Here is a 16,641-nt window from a genome sequence, read left to right on the forward strand (position 1 = left end):
ATACATGTGTATGCTATTGCCAGTTCCGTGCAGTGCTCAGTGTACATACTGTACATTATACCGCCTAACTCTCCAGTTTTAAACAGAGACTTAAACTTTAGAAAATGGCTCCCGATTTACCTGGCTAAACCAAATGAGACTTGGATACGATAGCACATTTTGCCCTAGTTTAGCTTGTTTTACCTTCATTTGGCTTTCACTTCCATCTTTCTATTTCGCAATGCTGTTCAAGTTGCGAAGCAAGACTAACTAAATGCAAGGCTAACTAATCCCCTTGATTCGTGCCTCAATTATCTCACACATACTCATTAGTGCAATGTTGTAAGCTACCATGTTATGTGAAATATTACCCAACAGAGATATTTTAACCAAGCCGTACAAACGTGCCTATGTGGCCTAGGGGATGTGTAAGGATCCGAGGGCCCGGGGTTCAATTCCCATAACCTGCCAACTCGGCCACGTCATGTGGTCTCTTGACGTCACACAACCAGGCGACTACCTGGAAGAGACTTCGTCTGGATATAACGGCTTTTTTGCAGGTGGCATATTTAGAGCGTATGCCTTAAAAATCAAAGTAAAATTTTTGCAATAAAAAAATGCCTTTATAGAATGGGTGCTCTCCTTTTTAAAAGGGAATATCATGGAGGAGACTAGTGCATCTCTTTTTGGACTAACCCGTCTTGTCAGCAGAGCACAATATGCAAAAGCGTGTGCAACAAGGTACTTTCTTTTTTTTTTTTTTTGGAAGAAAAAAAAGCCTTCGTGGTTAAGCTGAATTAAGAATTTTTGAGGTTGTCATTTGAGACCAACAATGGTGCTCGTAGTATGTTTTCGCCAAGCCACAACCTAGTTTAGTGAAGTTTTTTGTTGTGAAGACGATGAGAAAGGAATCCACTTTTCACTGCCTGTCAGAACATCTAAGTTTGTCCTCCAGAAGCTATGTATACGTAAGTAGTGAAAATAATAGCACGCACCTTTATGAGTGTGCCTTCCTCTGCAGGGCTTCCCCGGAAGCAGCGTGTGTTCTTGCCCGAGGCCAGAGAGTACACCCGCACCTGCCGGTCCTGGCAGGCAGCCAGCACATTCTCCTGTGAACTGTCCACCTCCATGTCATACAGGGTGGTCTTGCCTACCACATGGTGCTTCCGTGAGAAAGCTGGCGGGCCCTGGGATGGTTGCTGTGCCTTGCGAAACACTATGGACTTGTCTGCGCCACACGAAATCATCTGTAGTGTGCCTGGTGCGCGCACAAAGCGAATAGCTGTGATGGAGGACGAATGGTCATCCAGGGTCTGCTGGAATGCATACTCTTGGTCCACATCAAACAGGTGCACGTAGCGGTCGCGGCTGCCAGAAGCCAGCAACCGACCACCCTCGTCCGGAGGCCCCGAGTACTCGAGGCAGAGCACCTCAGAGTCGTGCGCCTCGATCTTGCAGACCTCCTGGGCACCCGTCCGGCCCAACTGGTGGATCCTGCACGAATGGAAGGAGCTTTAGCGCAAAGACCAACACCCCATGAAGGACATGCCCAACGCACCGAATGTTGCCTGTGCGGTCACCCGAGGCCAGCTGCTTCCCATCCGGGCTTATGCAGAGGCACCGCACGCCGTTCTTGCCATCGTATGTCGTGTCTACCTTGTCACTGCTGCCACCTGCATGGGACAATCTGTAAACATCCACATTCCCTACATCACGGCTCCCTCGACTGGGGTATGCTGAAGCTTTTTTGCAGGATTGAGGATGAGCAGTTTTGTTTCTAAATTCTGTTGTCAACCAAGGTTTCAGCATCAAGAGCTTTGTAGATTTGCCTATACACCAGCTGTTCTACTCTGCTAACCCTATTCTCCGCTCAGCCTCCACAATGGAGAATTCACTGCATCACAACTGAGTGCACGCCTTCCCGGCATGTGGTTGCTACGCAAGCTGAAAAATTGAAAAACCACAATCGCCAAGCCTGCCAAAAAGAACTGTTCCTTCAATAGGCCAAAGACTTAAGCCTGCTACTAAGCGACCTAAACTCACTCTGTGCAGTGAATAAAAAGCAAGCGGCCGTCTTGCAACATTGGTGGCCAAGTGGTGACTTAGTGTTCAGTTTGGTCAAGTGTACAGATGTCTATGAGGAAGACAGATGCTCAGGAGGAAAAACGGACATTTTCACTCCAAAGCAAGGCAATGCAAGAACTGTACTAACAAGGAGACATTGAAGACTGAGGTTGAGAAAGAAAATAGGAAGCGAAGAGTGTTCACTAAAAGGCAGCAAGCCACCCTAGAGGAAGTCCCGAGAGCCAGCAAGCCGAAACAGGAATAAGCAGGCAACGTGAGAGAGTGGAAAAAGGAAGACTCATTAAAAAAGACGATGCCATAGCCATACATAAAATGGACAGCAGCCAAGAACAGAGTTTGCCAGACCGTGCTGGTCTATGACTGAGAAGGATTTTCCAGAAGCAAACATGCAAGAGGGAGGGCTGGACAAAACTGGCCAGCTTCCACAGAGGAAAATGTCTACGCCCGTCGTGCTCTAACAAGCGCGCCTCCCTCCCACCTTGGAAGTCAGCGTCGCAGATGAAGGTCAGGTTGGGGTCCATGTACAGGATGCTCAGCAGTTCCTGGGAACGACCGCAAGCTTGTCAACGTTCAGCTCAATTCATTTCTAGAGCAGCCAATGCAAAATAATGCAGGCTGCAAGGACACAAAAGCCTGTTCCTAAACAGAGCACTGATTGCAGAGAGCCCCTTCCTTCCTGAAATCAATGAGGCCTTGGAAATGGCACCTTCAGAGAGGATCTGTCTGAGCACTCTATATTCTAACTCTGATTTGGACTACAGCGAGTCATCCTGTAAAGTGCGAGCTGCATTTTACAAGCCTCTTTGCCTTGCGTCTCGTGTGTTATTTTTGTAGCTGCCTGTGCTAGAAACCCTATTGGAGGTTACTGCTTGCCTTATGCGCCTTTACTTTGTCCTAGCTTGTGGTAGGCAATACAGGATGGCCAAATGAATAACCAATCAGCCAGAACTGACGCTTTATTTACGTCATACAGCAAAATCTCATTATTTCGACCCCCTTAGTTTGATAATTCAGGCAATTCGAACTAGGTGCACTCCTGGCCAATGCCCATTGAACGCTCGCTGATTTGGACTTTTGCAGGCTCGCTCCGTAAAAGGCAATCAATCCACATACAATGTATCAATCGCATCCACATACGTTCTGCGCAGTCAGTGACCACCAAAATAGATTTTCCGAGCATCTACACAGAACAGTAGTGCGCGTGCACTTCGTGTGTGCCGTGGTAGGCACGACGATGATCTAGGCCCGATCGATAACTCGAACTCTCCGTTAAGATTTTTTTTTCTGGTCCTTGAGGTTCGAATTAAAGAGAGGTTACTATATCATAAAATCTGCTAAATGTGAGAACTGGAAAAGAAATTCCCTTACACATGTAAAAATAAGGGGTGCACAAACAATTCAAATATTCAATACAATATTTTAATTTGGTTCATGCTCAACAAGAGAAATTTGGACAATTTAAGGTACTAATAAAAATTTGCCACTCGTTTAAACAGTTTTCAATCCACATCTATAATTCTCCGAGTTCAGCACGGTGAAAAACAGAGTCAAAAGCAGCCTCGATGCTCTTCACTTTCTCCTCCGTTGTTCTTTGCATGGACCAATCACATTAGGCCACTGCTAGCATGGATCTCATGCGAAATTACTCGCATAAATTTCTCACATATCACACATGACACTGATACAATACCTTACCACTTGTTTCAAACAACTGCAATCTGGAAGCACAGTTTTTTGTATACTTTCCTAATGTGTTACATACTCAATGCCCATAACAATGGTGCTTGTCCTGCTAATTCCACAACTTTTCTAGCAGGCTAGAAATTTTCTGGCATTTCTAGAAATTCATTCTGAAGTCTGTCAGTACAGTTCTCTTAGCTGTTTTATCCATCCCTGTTGCCCACAAGCAGCCTGTCTCAAGGAGAGGACAGGCTGCTTTCTGGGGCGAACATGAAAATGCTGAAGACTGGGACAAGAAAAAATGCGGAAAGGCACTTTTGTGTTCACTACGTTTCACCAACTAGCTCAAGCCCACACCTTACTATGCTTTTTAGGCCCTAGGGCATCACAAAGTGGGCACTCACGGGGCAGTAGATGTTGCGGCTTGCAGCGGCCGCAGTTCGATCCAGGTTCCACACCCGGATTGTGTCATCACTCGAACAGGTAAGGAAGGTGCCAGTAGGTAACAGGTCCCTGCTGGACGGGTAGTTCTGCATGGAAAGCACAGACGTAGCTGAACATCTCCAACCATACGTCATTAAACTCAACTGAGTATCTCGTGCTGCTGCGGACTTTCAATGGCATTCAGTTGAAATGACATTTAAGCCCACGCAACGTGGCAAATGCATCCAATACATTAGAACTCACTTTAGAGATGGGTGCACACACCCTCGTGCGTAGCACCTTCATGTCGCAGTGTCAGCTTTGAAGTCCATTTGCATAACATCAGTCGTCCCAAAAGCAGGAAGGAGCTCTTTATTGGTAACGTCCTTTCTTCAGCAATGTGTTATTAGCTATCATTTGTATTTGTGAAACAAAAGCATCAGCAAATACACACCAAACAAGTAAAAAGACAACACATAAAAACATGGAAGGCAATGAGGCTGCCACAAAAGCAAAAAAAGAGAGAGAAAACAAAGACAGGCACCTATAACATCGCATAGCAAAAACTTTTAACCATAACTGAGTAAACAAAAAGAGAAACATAACATCAAGTAAAGAACAAATTTTTGCTGTTACCAATTGTCCTATTCAAGGCCAGCTATGCACTTCAAAGGCTTGACTTTATATTATGAAAACAAAACATAGTGGCAGCAGTGCCACTAAAAAGTGGCAAGAGAATGCTGGACCTTTGCCTCGGAGGAGAGCCTTCCCTCTCGCAAAATGCTGGGGAAATTATGAACGGCATCAAGTGTGCTCGTGGAATTGAGAATTGCAAAATAATATTTTGCTGAAAGTGTGACAGGTGTTTGAGGTGCATTTAAATGAAATATGAAACATTCAAACATTTGAACAGAGCAAGGAATTTTGCAATTTGCTGAAGCCATTCAAACGAACCAGCAATGCGGTCAATTCTCATGGAATATGAAACAATCCAAGGACAGGTGTCTTTGATAGCCTTACCGGTAATAAAATTCCACTCTGAGTTGTAGAGCTCTGGCGTGTGTTCTGAACGAAAAAAAAAAGACCTCAGTGCCTCAGACAATGTGAATGCACTGATTGGTAGTCATCTCTCTTGTATTAAAAGTGTGCCTGCCTAAGTCCAGTGTCGTGTTGCGGTCACTCAAGGTGGCGCTGTCAAGCTTATCTAAAGCTTTACACGGAGCTTTCATGACCCACAGAAAACGACAGAAAGACCCCGCCGTGACCACGAGGAGAGAAAGACAGTAGAGGAGAACTCACCTCTATGCCCCAGATGCAGGCGCTATGGAAGAGGTAGGAGTGGCACTTGCCGATGCGCTTCAGGTCCCCCACATCCCACACAAAAAGGCTGTGGTCATTGTAGACACACGTCAACCGCCTGTGCACCTCATCCAGGCAGAGGGCCACAGTGTGCGGGTGACGGGGGGCATTACCCGTGGCGGACGGTGGCGGGGGTGCACCCGCAGTGGCCAAGGCTAGGTCCAGCCCCAGCGGGTGAGGCCGTGGAAGTGTTGCCAGGAAGTGCAAAGTGGAAGGGCTGAAGCAACGCACCACCCCGTCTGCACAGCCCACGAACAGGCAGTCCCGGCCCACCGAAATGCAGTTGGCACAGCTGCTCTGCATGGGTGAGAGGGGAGAAGAGAATGCGAGGAAAGATATGCACATGTTAACACTGGAGCACCCATTACTGCAAGAAGTGTCCAACATCACAAAAAAAATAGCGACATGTGGTCTCGGCGCAAAGAAAGCAAAGTAGAGAGAGAGAGAGATTTCCTCGTTTCTACTTTCTAGGTAGATGAGAGCGGAAAATAGAGAAAGAGGGAAACCACAGTTGCCAACCAAGGTTAAGAACTGGTGTAATCCAGTCCTGATTGATGGAGTGGATTACACCAACCACTCACACAGTCTGAACATATCTGGGGCTGCTCCTTCCACTGACATCAACAAATACTCTGCTGAATGAATAGAATTGATTGTATGCAAATTTTTTTTGACGGCAAAAGCCTTATATACACTATCAGCAACGAAACCCGGAGGTGATGGCGGTGCTTCGAAAAAGTGGTCCCAAAATATCGGGGCGATATCATTGGGCCAGTCGCATGGCAGCAATGGTCATATATATACTCACTACGCACACCTATGCATGTCACTAATAATATATCTCAAGCGTTTGCAATCATAGCCCATAAGTAGTCTTGCGTGCATTGCGCAAATAGTGAAACTTGTCAAATATTGTATTAAACGATGCCCTACTCAACTCGAGACCAAAACTGAGCAGCATGGACTGGCAGTTTTAAATATTTCTGATGCCTTTCAAAGTACACGAAAAACTCGGAAGTATTGGCTTTTTAAAGAACAAGAATACAAGAGAAGACTGGTATATAAAAGAATGTAAGAGATATATATGCCACAAGCATCTTGGAAGAACATTTTTCATTCCATCAAACATTCCAATGAAACGAAATAGCAGCACCATTTTTGAATGTCTAGACTCAGTTAACCACTCCATTCTAGTACACACACATTTTTCAAGCTGCATTGCGAATTAGACTGAGCGTTCCATGCGACAACATTAATTGGCCCCTCCGCAGCTCCCTTTGTGGATTCTTGTTTGCGTACATGCACTTTGCGCCCTGCTTAATCACTAATCATCTCTTAATTTGTGCGTTTATTAGCTCACACACAGTCATTAGTATGCAGTTGTAAGACACCATATTATATGAAAGACCGCCCGACAAAGATTTACAGCCCCATTTTAACCAAGCCAAATGAATGTCCCTGCATGGGCCCTATATACCAGTACTGTGTCTGACCCAGGATCCGAGGGTACTGGTGGGTACATTTCCCATCTCGAAGGAGCTGGCGACAGCCACCAACTTGCCCACGTGATGTGGTCTCGTGACGGCCCAAAGCCCGTCAACCGTGTCAATGCCCGGCCATGTTACCTGCCAACTACCACATGCCAGAGTAATGCAGGTGATTCTTTTAAATCACAAAGTCAAAACCAACGCCGCCAATGCCGACACCGGATTTTCTGGAAAATGAGACCTTCTACACCATTGCATTAATTTAAAAAAATCGACCTACTTATACAATATAGGACCATATCTATAATTTCCATAAAGGAAAGCATCTGCTACAATGTTTTTATCGCTTTTCATACATTTTCCTTTGTTGTGGTATCGACCATCTCAATGTGCAGGCTTGTCAGCAGCTACCTGAAGATACCAATGATCGGAAAAGGCTATCAGGAGTAACTGATAATTAAACACGTCCGTAGCATCCACGGTTTCGCTACTGAGAAATGTAGCACAAAATATTTTGCCATCTAGAAGAAGCCTGTTGATGCTCACATGTGCAAGCCTGGTAGCAGAGAAAAAAACAAACCTTGCAACTCTGGTTCATTCTTGTCCTTACCAGATCCTTTGTAAGCATACATATCCCATGGATGCATAATTATATTCGTGTTCTAAGTACACAAGGAAAAAAAGTACTCACAGGGTCCAATAAAAATCTCACATACAGTTACAGGGTACAGCCAGCTTGCTTTTGTCTTCAGGCTGAAGTTACTTTTCAACAATTGACTGCATTTTGCGTACCAATGAAAGCCCACCAGTGTATTACCCATGGCATCAAAAAGGGGCAAAACACTGCACACTCCTATAGCTTCACAAGGCTTCCTAACTTAGACACTGCATTTTCAAGGGAGAAAAGTTTCCCCGAGATGCAAAACCCTTCGCTCTTTTTTTCACTTTCAAAATTAAAATCAAGTGTACAAACAAGTTTCTCAATTAGTTAAAGTGGCCTGCCAAGCAGATGTTAACCCCAGAACTCAATAAAAAGCGCTCATGCTGAGGTACAAGACCTCACACAGAGGAACAAGCCTGCCCCAAAACCTCACACACGGGGTCAAGACAGGTCTCACTGAGGCCCAAGTAAGGCTTGATGATGACCGACAAGTCAGACCTCACACCATGAGACACGTATATGCTCACCCTGAGTTCGACCCACTTGTCGAGCAGGCGGCGGCTGTTGAACTCGCACAGCAGGCCCGACCGGGTGATGGCAAAGGTGCTGCCCTGGCATTCGCCCCGGCCGCATGCCACACCGCAGAAATAATTGTTGCGTTGGTCTCCTAGGATGGCTGATCGACCCATCAGCGGCACGGGCTCTGGCTTGTACTGCGATGCACGATAAAAGGCTCACAAATGTCAACAGCATGACACTGTAAACAAGACTAGCCGTATTCCCATCGAGGTTGGCGCAACCTAACAGCCTACTAGCTGAAATGTGGCTGAGCTGCAGCTACAGCCTGAAGCAAAAAGCTCTTGCAGTAAGCATGACTAGAAATTTTATGAGCCACCCTCTTGTCATGTCCGAGTTGACCCAACCAACACAGACAAGCTCACACTCAAAGTGCTGTGAACGTTACAAACTGCACAGTGCTGCACACGACTACTACAGTGTTGGGTTGCATTCACTTGAAGGCCAAGAACGGCCATCTTAGTCTGGTCACCTCAAACACATGGCAAAATCTGTTACAGTGGAATCACGATGATGCGAATTTTGCTGATATCAGGAAAAATAATCATATCATACAAAAAGGACAAAATCCGCATGCAGAAGCATGGGACATGCATTCATACAGCTCACATCATGGCTGGTGGAATTTATTTATAGTTACTCGCAAATTCCTCAAAGAGCTCTTCAGGCATACCAAACGGTGGTTGAACATACCCATCAGTGCATTCCTTGCTTTGATGCGATTATAAGGAACTACGCAACTGCAAGAAAAACGTGGAGCAGTTACAGTAGCACTGGCTCACAAAAATTAGAAGTTGGTCAGCTCATGTGGGATGAAAACGCCAAGATGTGTGTTGCCACAATTGACACAGTATAACCAATGTGCATGCAAGTCAATTAACCATAGAGAAGATGATCACAACGAACCTCTTTGATAATGAATAGCAAAAAGAAAACCCAGGTAATAGCTGAAATGGTTAAAGCCCCGCACATAGCTTTCAAAAAGTGTAACTCCCGACCATTCGGACCAGTGGAGCACTGCATTCGTCCTTGCACAACCCTGGAAGCGGCTCATCAAAGCGGCATACACAGCACTACTCACCTTGGTGCCCCGAGAGTATTCCAGGTACCAGAACTTGACGTGGCGGTTGCCCACGGTGACAAAGTAGTGCCCACCAGAGGAGAAGGAAACAGCCTTGACCTGCGAAAGGATGTCGGTTTGTCTCAAAGAATAGTCCACAAGAACGCCGTGGCCGTGTCACCCCCTACCTTGGCCGACACCTTGTTGGAAGCCAGCTTGGTGTTGCTGCGCCAGTCCCACACGTTGACCACCATGTCGTGCTGGGTGCCCACCGACACCACATACTTGAGGTTGGGGGAAAAGGCCTGTGTGTGGGAAAAAGACCATGGGGCAGAGAGCAATGAGAACAAGGTCTCATCGAGGGCACAATATAGCGTTCTCCTATACGGGCGTACTATTGATTCCCTTAAAAGATATGCTTCATTTTGTGCCACAATCATAGCTGATGGAATGGCAATAGCGCTCAAACTTGCAAGGTATAAATCTTTCACTATCCCACTGAAAATTTCGGGTCAAAATTGACCACAAGGGCAAGAAAACGGCCACACAAGGGTCGACATGGTAAAAATGGCCAAGACTGTGAAGCAGTCACAAAAATTGCCACAAAAACCTCTGTATATAGTACATCTAAATAAGAAAAACAATTGTTTAATAAGCTTTTATATGCATCAGCATCCCTGCCAGATAGTATGAGACAAAATACCTTGGAATTCTCTGGACTGACTCCAACCATCTGGAGTTTCTTATTGTGCACTGTACAAGCAATTTCCTCTAAAAAAGCACACTGTGTTGCCACTTGCAGTGGGTTACGATACTCGAGTGTGAAGGCAAGAAACTAATCCCACATATCTCAATGCAACCACAACACCTCCAGTCCTCAGCAGCCCACTGTAATGCTTGGAACTTTGACACAAATGCCAAGTCCACCTGTAATGTGGTTTTGCTAGCAGGTTGTACCGGGGTAGCATACCTTTCTCTGCATGCTCTGTAGCTTGTTTAGAAAGAATTAAAAAAAATAAAGGCCAATATACACAAACTGCCCATATGCACAAATTCTTCTGCTGAAACTGAACCCTTGGCAAAGCAAGCATTCACTGCCATCAATAAACAATGCTGACAGTTGAAACCGCAGTACAGTTTACAGTTGTTGCTACTAGCAGCTTTAGTGTGATAAAAACTACAATTACCACGAATAAGCCTAGCAAGCCCAGCACAAGCGACTGCCATCGTGACATACCACACAGGTGACGCCAAACTTGTGGCCTGGAAACTCGGCCACCTGGGTCTTCTCGGCAACATCCCAGATGCGGACGTGCGGCTGATGTCCACACTGCAAGAAGCCAGATGCAACAGTTTAGCATCCACATGAGCCCCATATGCACGTGCACGGTGCACCCTTACCTCTCCCGTCGCCAGGTACTTTCCATCCCAGGAGAAGGCCAGGCACGTGATGGTCTTCTTGGATGCATTGAGGATGTGCTGCTGTCGGTTCTTGCGGTTGTTGTACAACACAAGCACACACCTGCACAAAAACCAGTGTAGGTTAACCGTCTCGCAGCACATGCAGCTGCTGCATAAGAATGCTCCTGATGCCATTTCTGTCTCAGTAATCATCATCACCATCAGCCTGATTATACAAACAACCCTTCGAGATAAAAAACAAAGCACTCTGTTACTTACACCAAGCTGTTTGCAAATCACCCGTATATGTGCCTCATGCACATGCATAAATGCAGAGACTGCAAATTTTTTTCACAAGTGATGAAGCACACAGCAAACATCAAAGGTAATCCTTATCCTGCCCTATGACTAAGCTACACATATGAAGATGCAACATGTTTCAGCAAAAAGAAGCACAGCTCCCTCAAAATTGATAACTAATACAACTTTACTTGAAAAATCAGCCAACAGAGGCCAATCTCTTCTAAAAGCCATGAGCTCACCTTATCAAGCACACATACTTTTCAGCATGGTACTAATAGGATTGACAAGAGTGGAATAGTGGGCAAATTGGCACTTGCAAGTCTTTTTGTAGCACACTCGCATACCAAGAATGAGATTAAATATGCACATAAATAATGGAAGTTATCAATTCATTAAGGCACTCTGTACACAATTGTACACACTGCAGACTTGCTGCCTTTACTCTCAGTATGCTCTACTTAACATCCATTGTTTGTGTCAAGAAAATTTAGCATCCTTTGTGCTGCAAAAAGGGTGCTTCTTTGCAGCGACTAGCAAAATGCAGTAAATAACATTACTGAAAACAGGGAACGCAGTAGAACGTTTTCTGCCATTTTCTTGTTGACAGAGTTTGCCCCCAGAAATAATGTTAATTTTTTTTTTTCTGAACTTTGAATTTTTTGTGCGATGTGCATCTGTGGAAAATAAATTATTTCACAAAGCCAACAATATATTAAAGGATTCTACAAAGCTGCAAAGCCTGTTATTTCAATACTGCATTTTCCAACTATTTTTGCAGCTTAAGAAATTTCATATATGCATATAAAAAATTATCTGTTAGTGTGTTCTATTGGAGAGCTAACAAATTGCCTTTCTTGAGGCTTGGATATACTATTTAGGCAGAAAAAAATATTTATTTTGCATAGAAATTATACATGGCACCTGAAAGGATGAAGGCTGAGAGAATGGAGCATCAAACGCATGGTATACATATTTGGAATGACTTAATTATTTATAGTGCAAATTCATGACAATTCATGAATTTGCACTATGAATTCTGACAATTCATAGTGCAAAGGCATTGGTGAAGGAGGAAACAGAAGCATCCAGGCACGGGCATTGGCCCCAGGACTTCAGGACAGATCAACACTTCTCGCAGAACTAATAATATTCGTGCTTCAAATAACATGCAGTGATTATGCGCACCATGTCACATGGATAACTGAAACATTAGCAGCCAAGTGACTGCAACATAAAGGCCTATTTGCACTTGCAAGCCGATGACACTGTGTGACCATTTTGGTTGAAAAGCGACAGTCGCAGGCCAGTCACATAATGCTCAATTTTCTAGAGTTGCAAATGCAAGTCGCAAAACTTAGCATCAATCAGCGGTGCAACTTAAGCAAACCGAAGCTTGCTCCACATCTACTTTCTCACTGTCGATAAATAGTCAAAATTGTCAACTCTCGTTACAAATGAGACAAGTTAGCGAAAGCCACCTGCAGGTCGTCCTTGCAAGTGTAAGCACCGGCACAGCCGAGCAGCTCCCAAGTCGCAAGTGGCAGCTGGTCATACGCCCTTCATGGCTCGCAAGTATGAATCGGCTTTAAGATAGCTTAAAAGTGAACGAAAAAACTATATCGTCACAAAACATGAAGGTTAGTCCATAGATTAGGGGAATCCCCCAAGGTGGATGATGGTGATGATGACAAAAACGATTTACTTAGAGCTACAACAGTTTAAGCTCAATAAGCCTTCCCCAAGGTGGAGTAGAATTTGTGATTAGGCACTGATTACTCATTGGCATTCCCCTAAGTGCAGCCATACGGCCACAAAAAAAAGCTATACAGCTTTTTCAGAAACTTGATAAGAAAAATTCATTCTGGTTCGGAGTCATCCTGGTTCTTATCCCAAAACCTGAATGTGTGAAAATTAAACTAAACACAAATGAATCATTGAAAAGAAGATATGTCCCAGAGCTCTACAGCAGGACTCATGTCAATGACCATACTCCTCAAGGCAAAAGCATTGATACAAAGGCATGTCGAAATCGCATATGCTGTAGGTCACAATGGATGTGCTGGCCAAGAACAATGCATCAAAAAAATTAAATGGCAAAGCGAAACAAGCAAATAGGGCAACCTACAAGATGCAAAGTGCCATTTTATCTTGATACACAGTATTATCTTACTGAAGAAAGCCGATTCATAATACAGTCAGGTCAGACAATAAGGTCAGTGGAATTTAATGTGCCAACGTGACATCAAAGGAGCCATGAGGCACTCCAGAATGGAGGGCCCTGGCCACCAGGGTTTCTATGCAAGTGTACCACAATTTCAGTGCTTTGGAATATCTACTTTTTGCCTCTATTCAAAAGTGGCCACTGTGGCTAGCAGAAGAACACTCTCTCACAGCGGGTGGGAAAAAAAAGAAGAAAATTAAGCTGCAAACAGAAGTGGTACAGAAGCACATCTTATATATATTTTTTTCCTGCTCTCTGTAACTTTTCTCTGCGACCTCAAACCAATGATATTTGACTGACCAATTCTTTTTCTTGCAAACTTTCTTAAGTGACCATGTGCACTGTGCTCATTTGTGTAGTGCCTGAGGCCTGTGGCTCATATTCTAACTTGCAATTCCTTTTCAAAATATGGTCAACCAAACGTTGCCGAAAAGAAGAATGGGGAGTTTTCCAAAGAGCGCAAGCTAGAACACTCGCCCTGCACTTTCAACCCCTTTTCGACCTAGTCCACAATGTATGCAGCGAACAGAACGAAATGTAGAACAGGAATAACAGGAAATACAGTTGCATTTTTTGTTTTCAGGAAACACATGTGGCATATGTGGTGTTTAAAATATCAAATGCTCAGAACAGCTCAGGGTCAAACATAATCTAGGAAAAAAGGAGCGGTCAGGTTAGCCTTGTTTTTCAACACCGGCAATAAAAGTGCATACTCTGAACCAAATTACAGAGAGCTCCAAGAATGAGTTGCACAATGTACTCTAAGCAAGCACTTTACCTCTTATAGATATAAAAAAACATCATTGCAAAAAGAAATGCAGCTTATTGCATAAAACTACTTGTACTAAGTTACCTTGCTTCCAGCAGTAGCCGACCTGCCTGGCATTGCAATGTTGGTGTTAACTGGTCTGAAACAAGTAGCCTGTCGACGCTACATTTCAATCTTTTGGCCGCACATACTGCCTTCAATATTCTGGTCCCACCTGCTGCACATTTCGATAGACCCAGTGTAGGTCTGGTTACTGTACACAAACATGCCCCGGTAACTCTGCAAACAGCCCATCCTCGTTTGATCACCCTGTCCTGTTAAACAGCTGAAACCCCTGCGACTGACGCCAAACTTTATAACAATTTTGACAGCACATAGGTGCGTTCAAGTTCCTCTTGTTTGAAATCTACTCCACTTTGTCTAAACAAGAAAGGGACCTTTTGGAACAAATCAGTAGTTACCATTCAAATTTCCATCATCATTATCTGCGGGACTATACCCACTGCAGGACGAAGGCCTCTCCCATTTTCCTCCAATTAACCTGGTCATGTGCTAGCTGCATCCACTTGACCCTTGCGAACTTCTTCATCTACCCACCTAACTTCCTGCCGACCCCTGTTAACACTTTCCTTCTCTTGGAATCCAATTGGTTACTTTTAGTGACCATCGGTTATTCTCTCTTCGCACTACATGTCCTTGATTTCGACTAGAATGTCAGTAACTTGATTTCTCTGACCCACTCTGCATGCTTCCTACCTCTTAACATTACATCTACTATTTTCCGTTCCATAGCTCTCTGCGTAGTTCTCAACTTAATGTGCAGCCAAACGGGAACCATTTTAGCCGTAGCTGATAAACAACCTTTGTAACATGTTGGCCAGCATATAAGGGGGTGTTAAGGTAATCGTTTTTTTGTTTTAAGTACCCTACAAGCTTGGTGGTTTCCCCCAGCCAATAGAAAAAATTAGAGCTTCTAAAGGTACAGGTACTGCAACCTAATTGGAAACTACAGTTGGTCCCAAAGTCATCTTCTAAACGTTTCAAGTGGTCTTTTCACAGTTGTGCCTTGCAAAACCACAGTCGTCCACTGACGAGAGGGAGTGGGAGAGGAAGAAAGAGGCCGCTCTCCCGCAGGCAATTTTGTACGCAGTGCCTCGGCTCACAGCGGTGTGCGTATAACGAGACTTACCCGGCGGGGTAGGCGACCAGGCCCGAGCTGGGGTCACAGTCGAGTGCCGCGCTGCTCGTCACCGTCAGGCCCAGCACCCGATCGAGCTTGACCTGCAGCAAGGGTACAGCCGGGCCCACTTCAGTCCCTTCCTCCGGCGTAGCAGGCAGCGACGGCCCGAAGCCCGTCGCCGCCTCGGGACGCATATTGCTCCCCAGGACCGACGCCCACACAGCGGCAACGCCAACGCTAAGGCCGCCCTCGCCCCCGTCGTGTCGTCAAACAAGGCGCGGTACGCGGCGCCTGTCTCAAGGAGAGAGCCCCGGCTGGCAGCGAAGGAAGCAGGCGTCACAAACAGCGGGCGAAACGCCGCAACCCTGGGTCACAACTCGATCTCCGATCGATGAGCGGTAAGCGATGTGCGGCGTGCGTACGAAGCGAGACTGCCTCGTACGCGCAACTACCTGGGGCCGCGCTCCCCGATTCCGTCACCACCACGCCTTCGAAATGAGCTAAGTCGATGCATATAAACCGACTCGAGCGGGAAGCTTCAAAGCACACGCGCATAGCACGGGATCAAACTTTACCGGGCCAGTGAACGGCATGTGCCAATTATTCCGATCTCTTCTGAATGAATGTCACATAGTTGATGCTGTGAACTACATGACATCGAAGCCGCCAGAGAGATCGACAGAGCTGCATACAAACATCGCACTGTTGCTTCAACTCGAGGAAGTTTGAGCGCCGTGATTGCGCATACTGTAGTCTCATCTCTTCGCGCTGCAGTACGTTATATAAGTATTTCTTAATAGTAGCTGCGAGCTCTACCGACAAAACAACAGTATTCGGAGGTCTCAGCCCACGACGTTTTTGAAGAGCGCGGCTATCGGGGCTCCCGACTATAAACTCGGCGGCTGCGCGCTGCGTCCGGCCAGCAAGCAACAGGTGGTTCCAATACTTCATAGTTTCGATCGTGGAGGCGCTTACCCGCTCCGAGAGAGGCGTCGCGTCCCCACGGCCCCTCTTGAGGGCCGGTGCCCGTACCAATCGAGGCACCCCACTGCAAGGATCCTCCATCTGCAGGGGCATCGCACAACGCATCATCACTCACCGACTCCACATACACTCGACTGCGCAGCTGCAGACCTGTCAGCCACAGTCCGCTTTCAATAAGAGCCAACACTCGTCCGCCTGTTTACTTATCGTAAAAAGCCTTCCGCATGAGACTAAACACGATCAGTTTCGTTTCGATAACCAGCGGCTCGTAAACAGAGGAAATCAAACCGTATTCGAGCCACTTAAAGCGAAGGCAAGCAGCACTCAAAATGCGCACTGGCAATACGTACTTACAATGCGGGTAAATTAAATTTGTGAGGCTACTGCAGCTGATACAGCGCGTGATTTTATCGTCTCCTTTATACCAAAGGCGCTACCAATGGGCTGGGAAGGGTCCATGCAAAGGGCTCGTG

General features: G+C 45.7%; 1 protein-coding gene across 1 annotated transcript in view; it reads right to left on the reverse strand.

The window, feature by feature from the left end:
* Positions 1-16,641, reverse strand: part of Wdr62 (WD repeat domain 62) — a 33,091-nt gene that overhangs the window by 16,060 nt on the left and 390 nt on the right. The window contains exons 2-13 of the mRNA XM_084582204.1: positions 16,160-16,249; positions 15,194-15,285; positions 10,712-10,832; positions 10,548-10,640; positions 9,499-9,615; positions 9,332-9,430; positions 8,202-8,387; positions 5,467-5,823; positions 4,149-4,274; positions 2,543-2,606; positions 1,538-1,652; positions 975-1,473 (exon numbers count right to left, since the gene is read on the reverse strand). Coding sequence (XP_084438330.1) covers positions 975-1,473; positions 1,538-1,652; positions 2,543-2,606; positions 4,149-4,274; positions 5,467-5,823; positions 8,202-8,387; positions 9,332-9,430; positions 9,499-9,615; positions 10,548-10,640; positions 10,712-10,832; positions 15,194-15,285; positions 16,160-16,249 — 1,959 coding nt within the window. The remainder of the gene's footprint in view (positions 1-974; positions 1,474-1,537; positions 1,653-2,542; positions 2,607-4,148; positions 4,275-5,466; positions 5,824-8,201; positions 8,388-9,331; positions 9,431-9,498; positions 9,616-10,547; positions 10,641-10,711; positions 10,833-15,193; positions 15,286-16,159; positions 16,250-16,641) is intronic.

This window comes from Amblyomma maculatum, chromosome 10, assembly GCF_055883805.1.
Source record: "Amblyomma maculatum isolate TAMU_Amacu chromosome 10, ASM5588380v1, whole genome shotgun sequence".
NCBI classification, from domain to species: Eukaryota; Metazoa; Arthropoda; class Arachnida; order Ixodida; family Ixodidae; genus Amblyomma; species Amblyomma maculatum.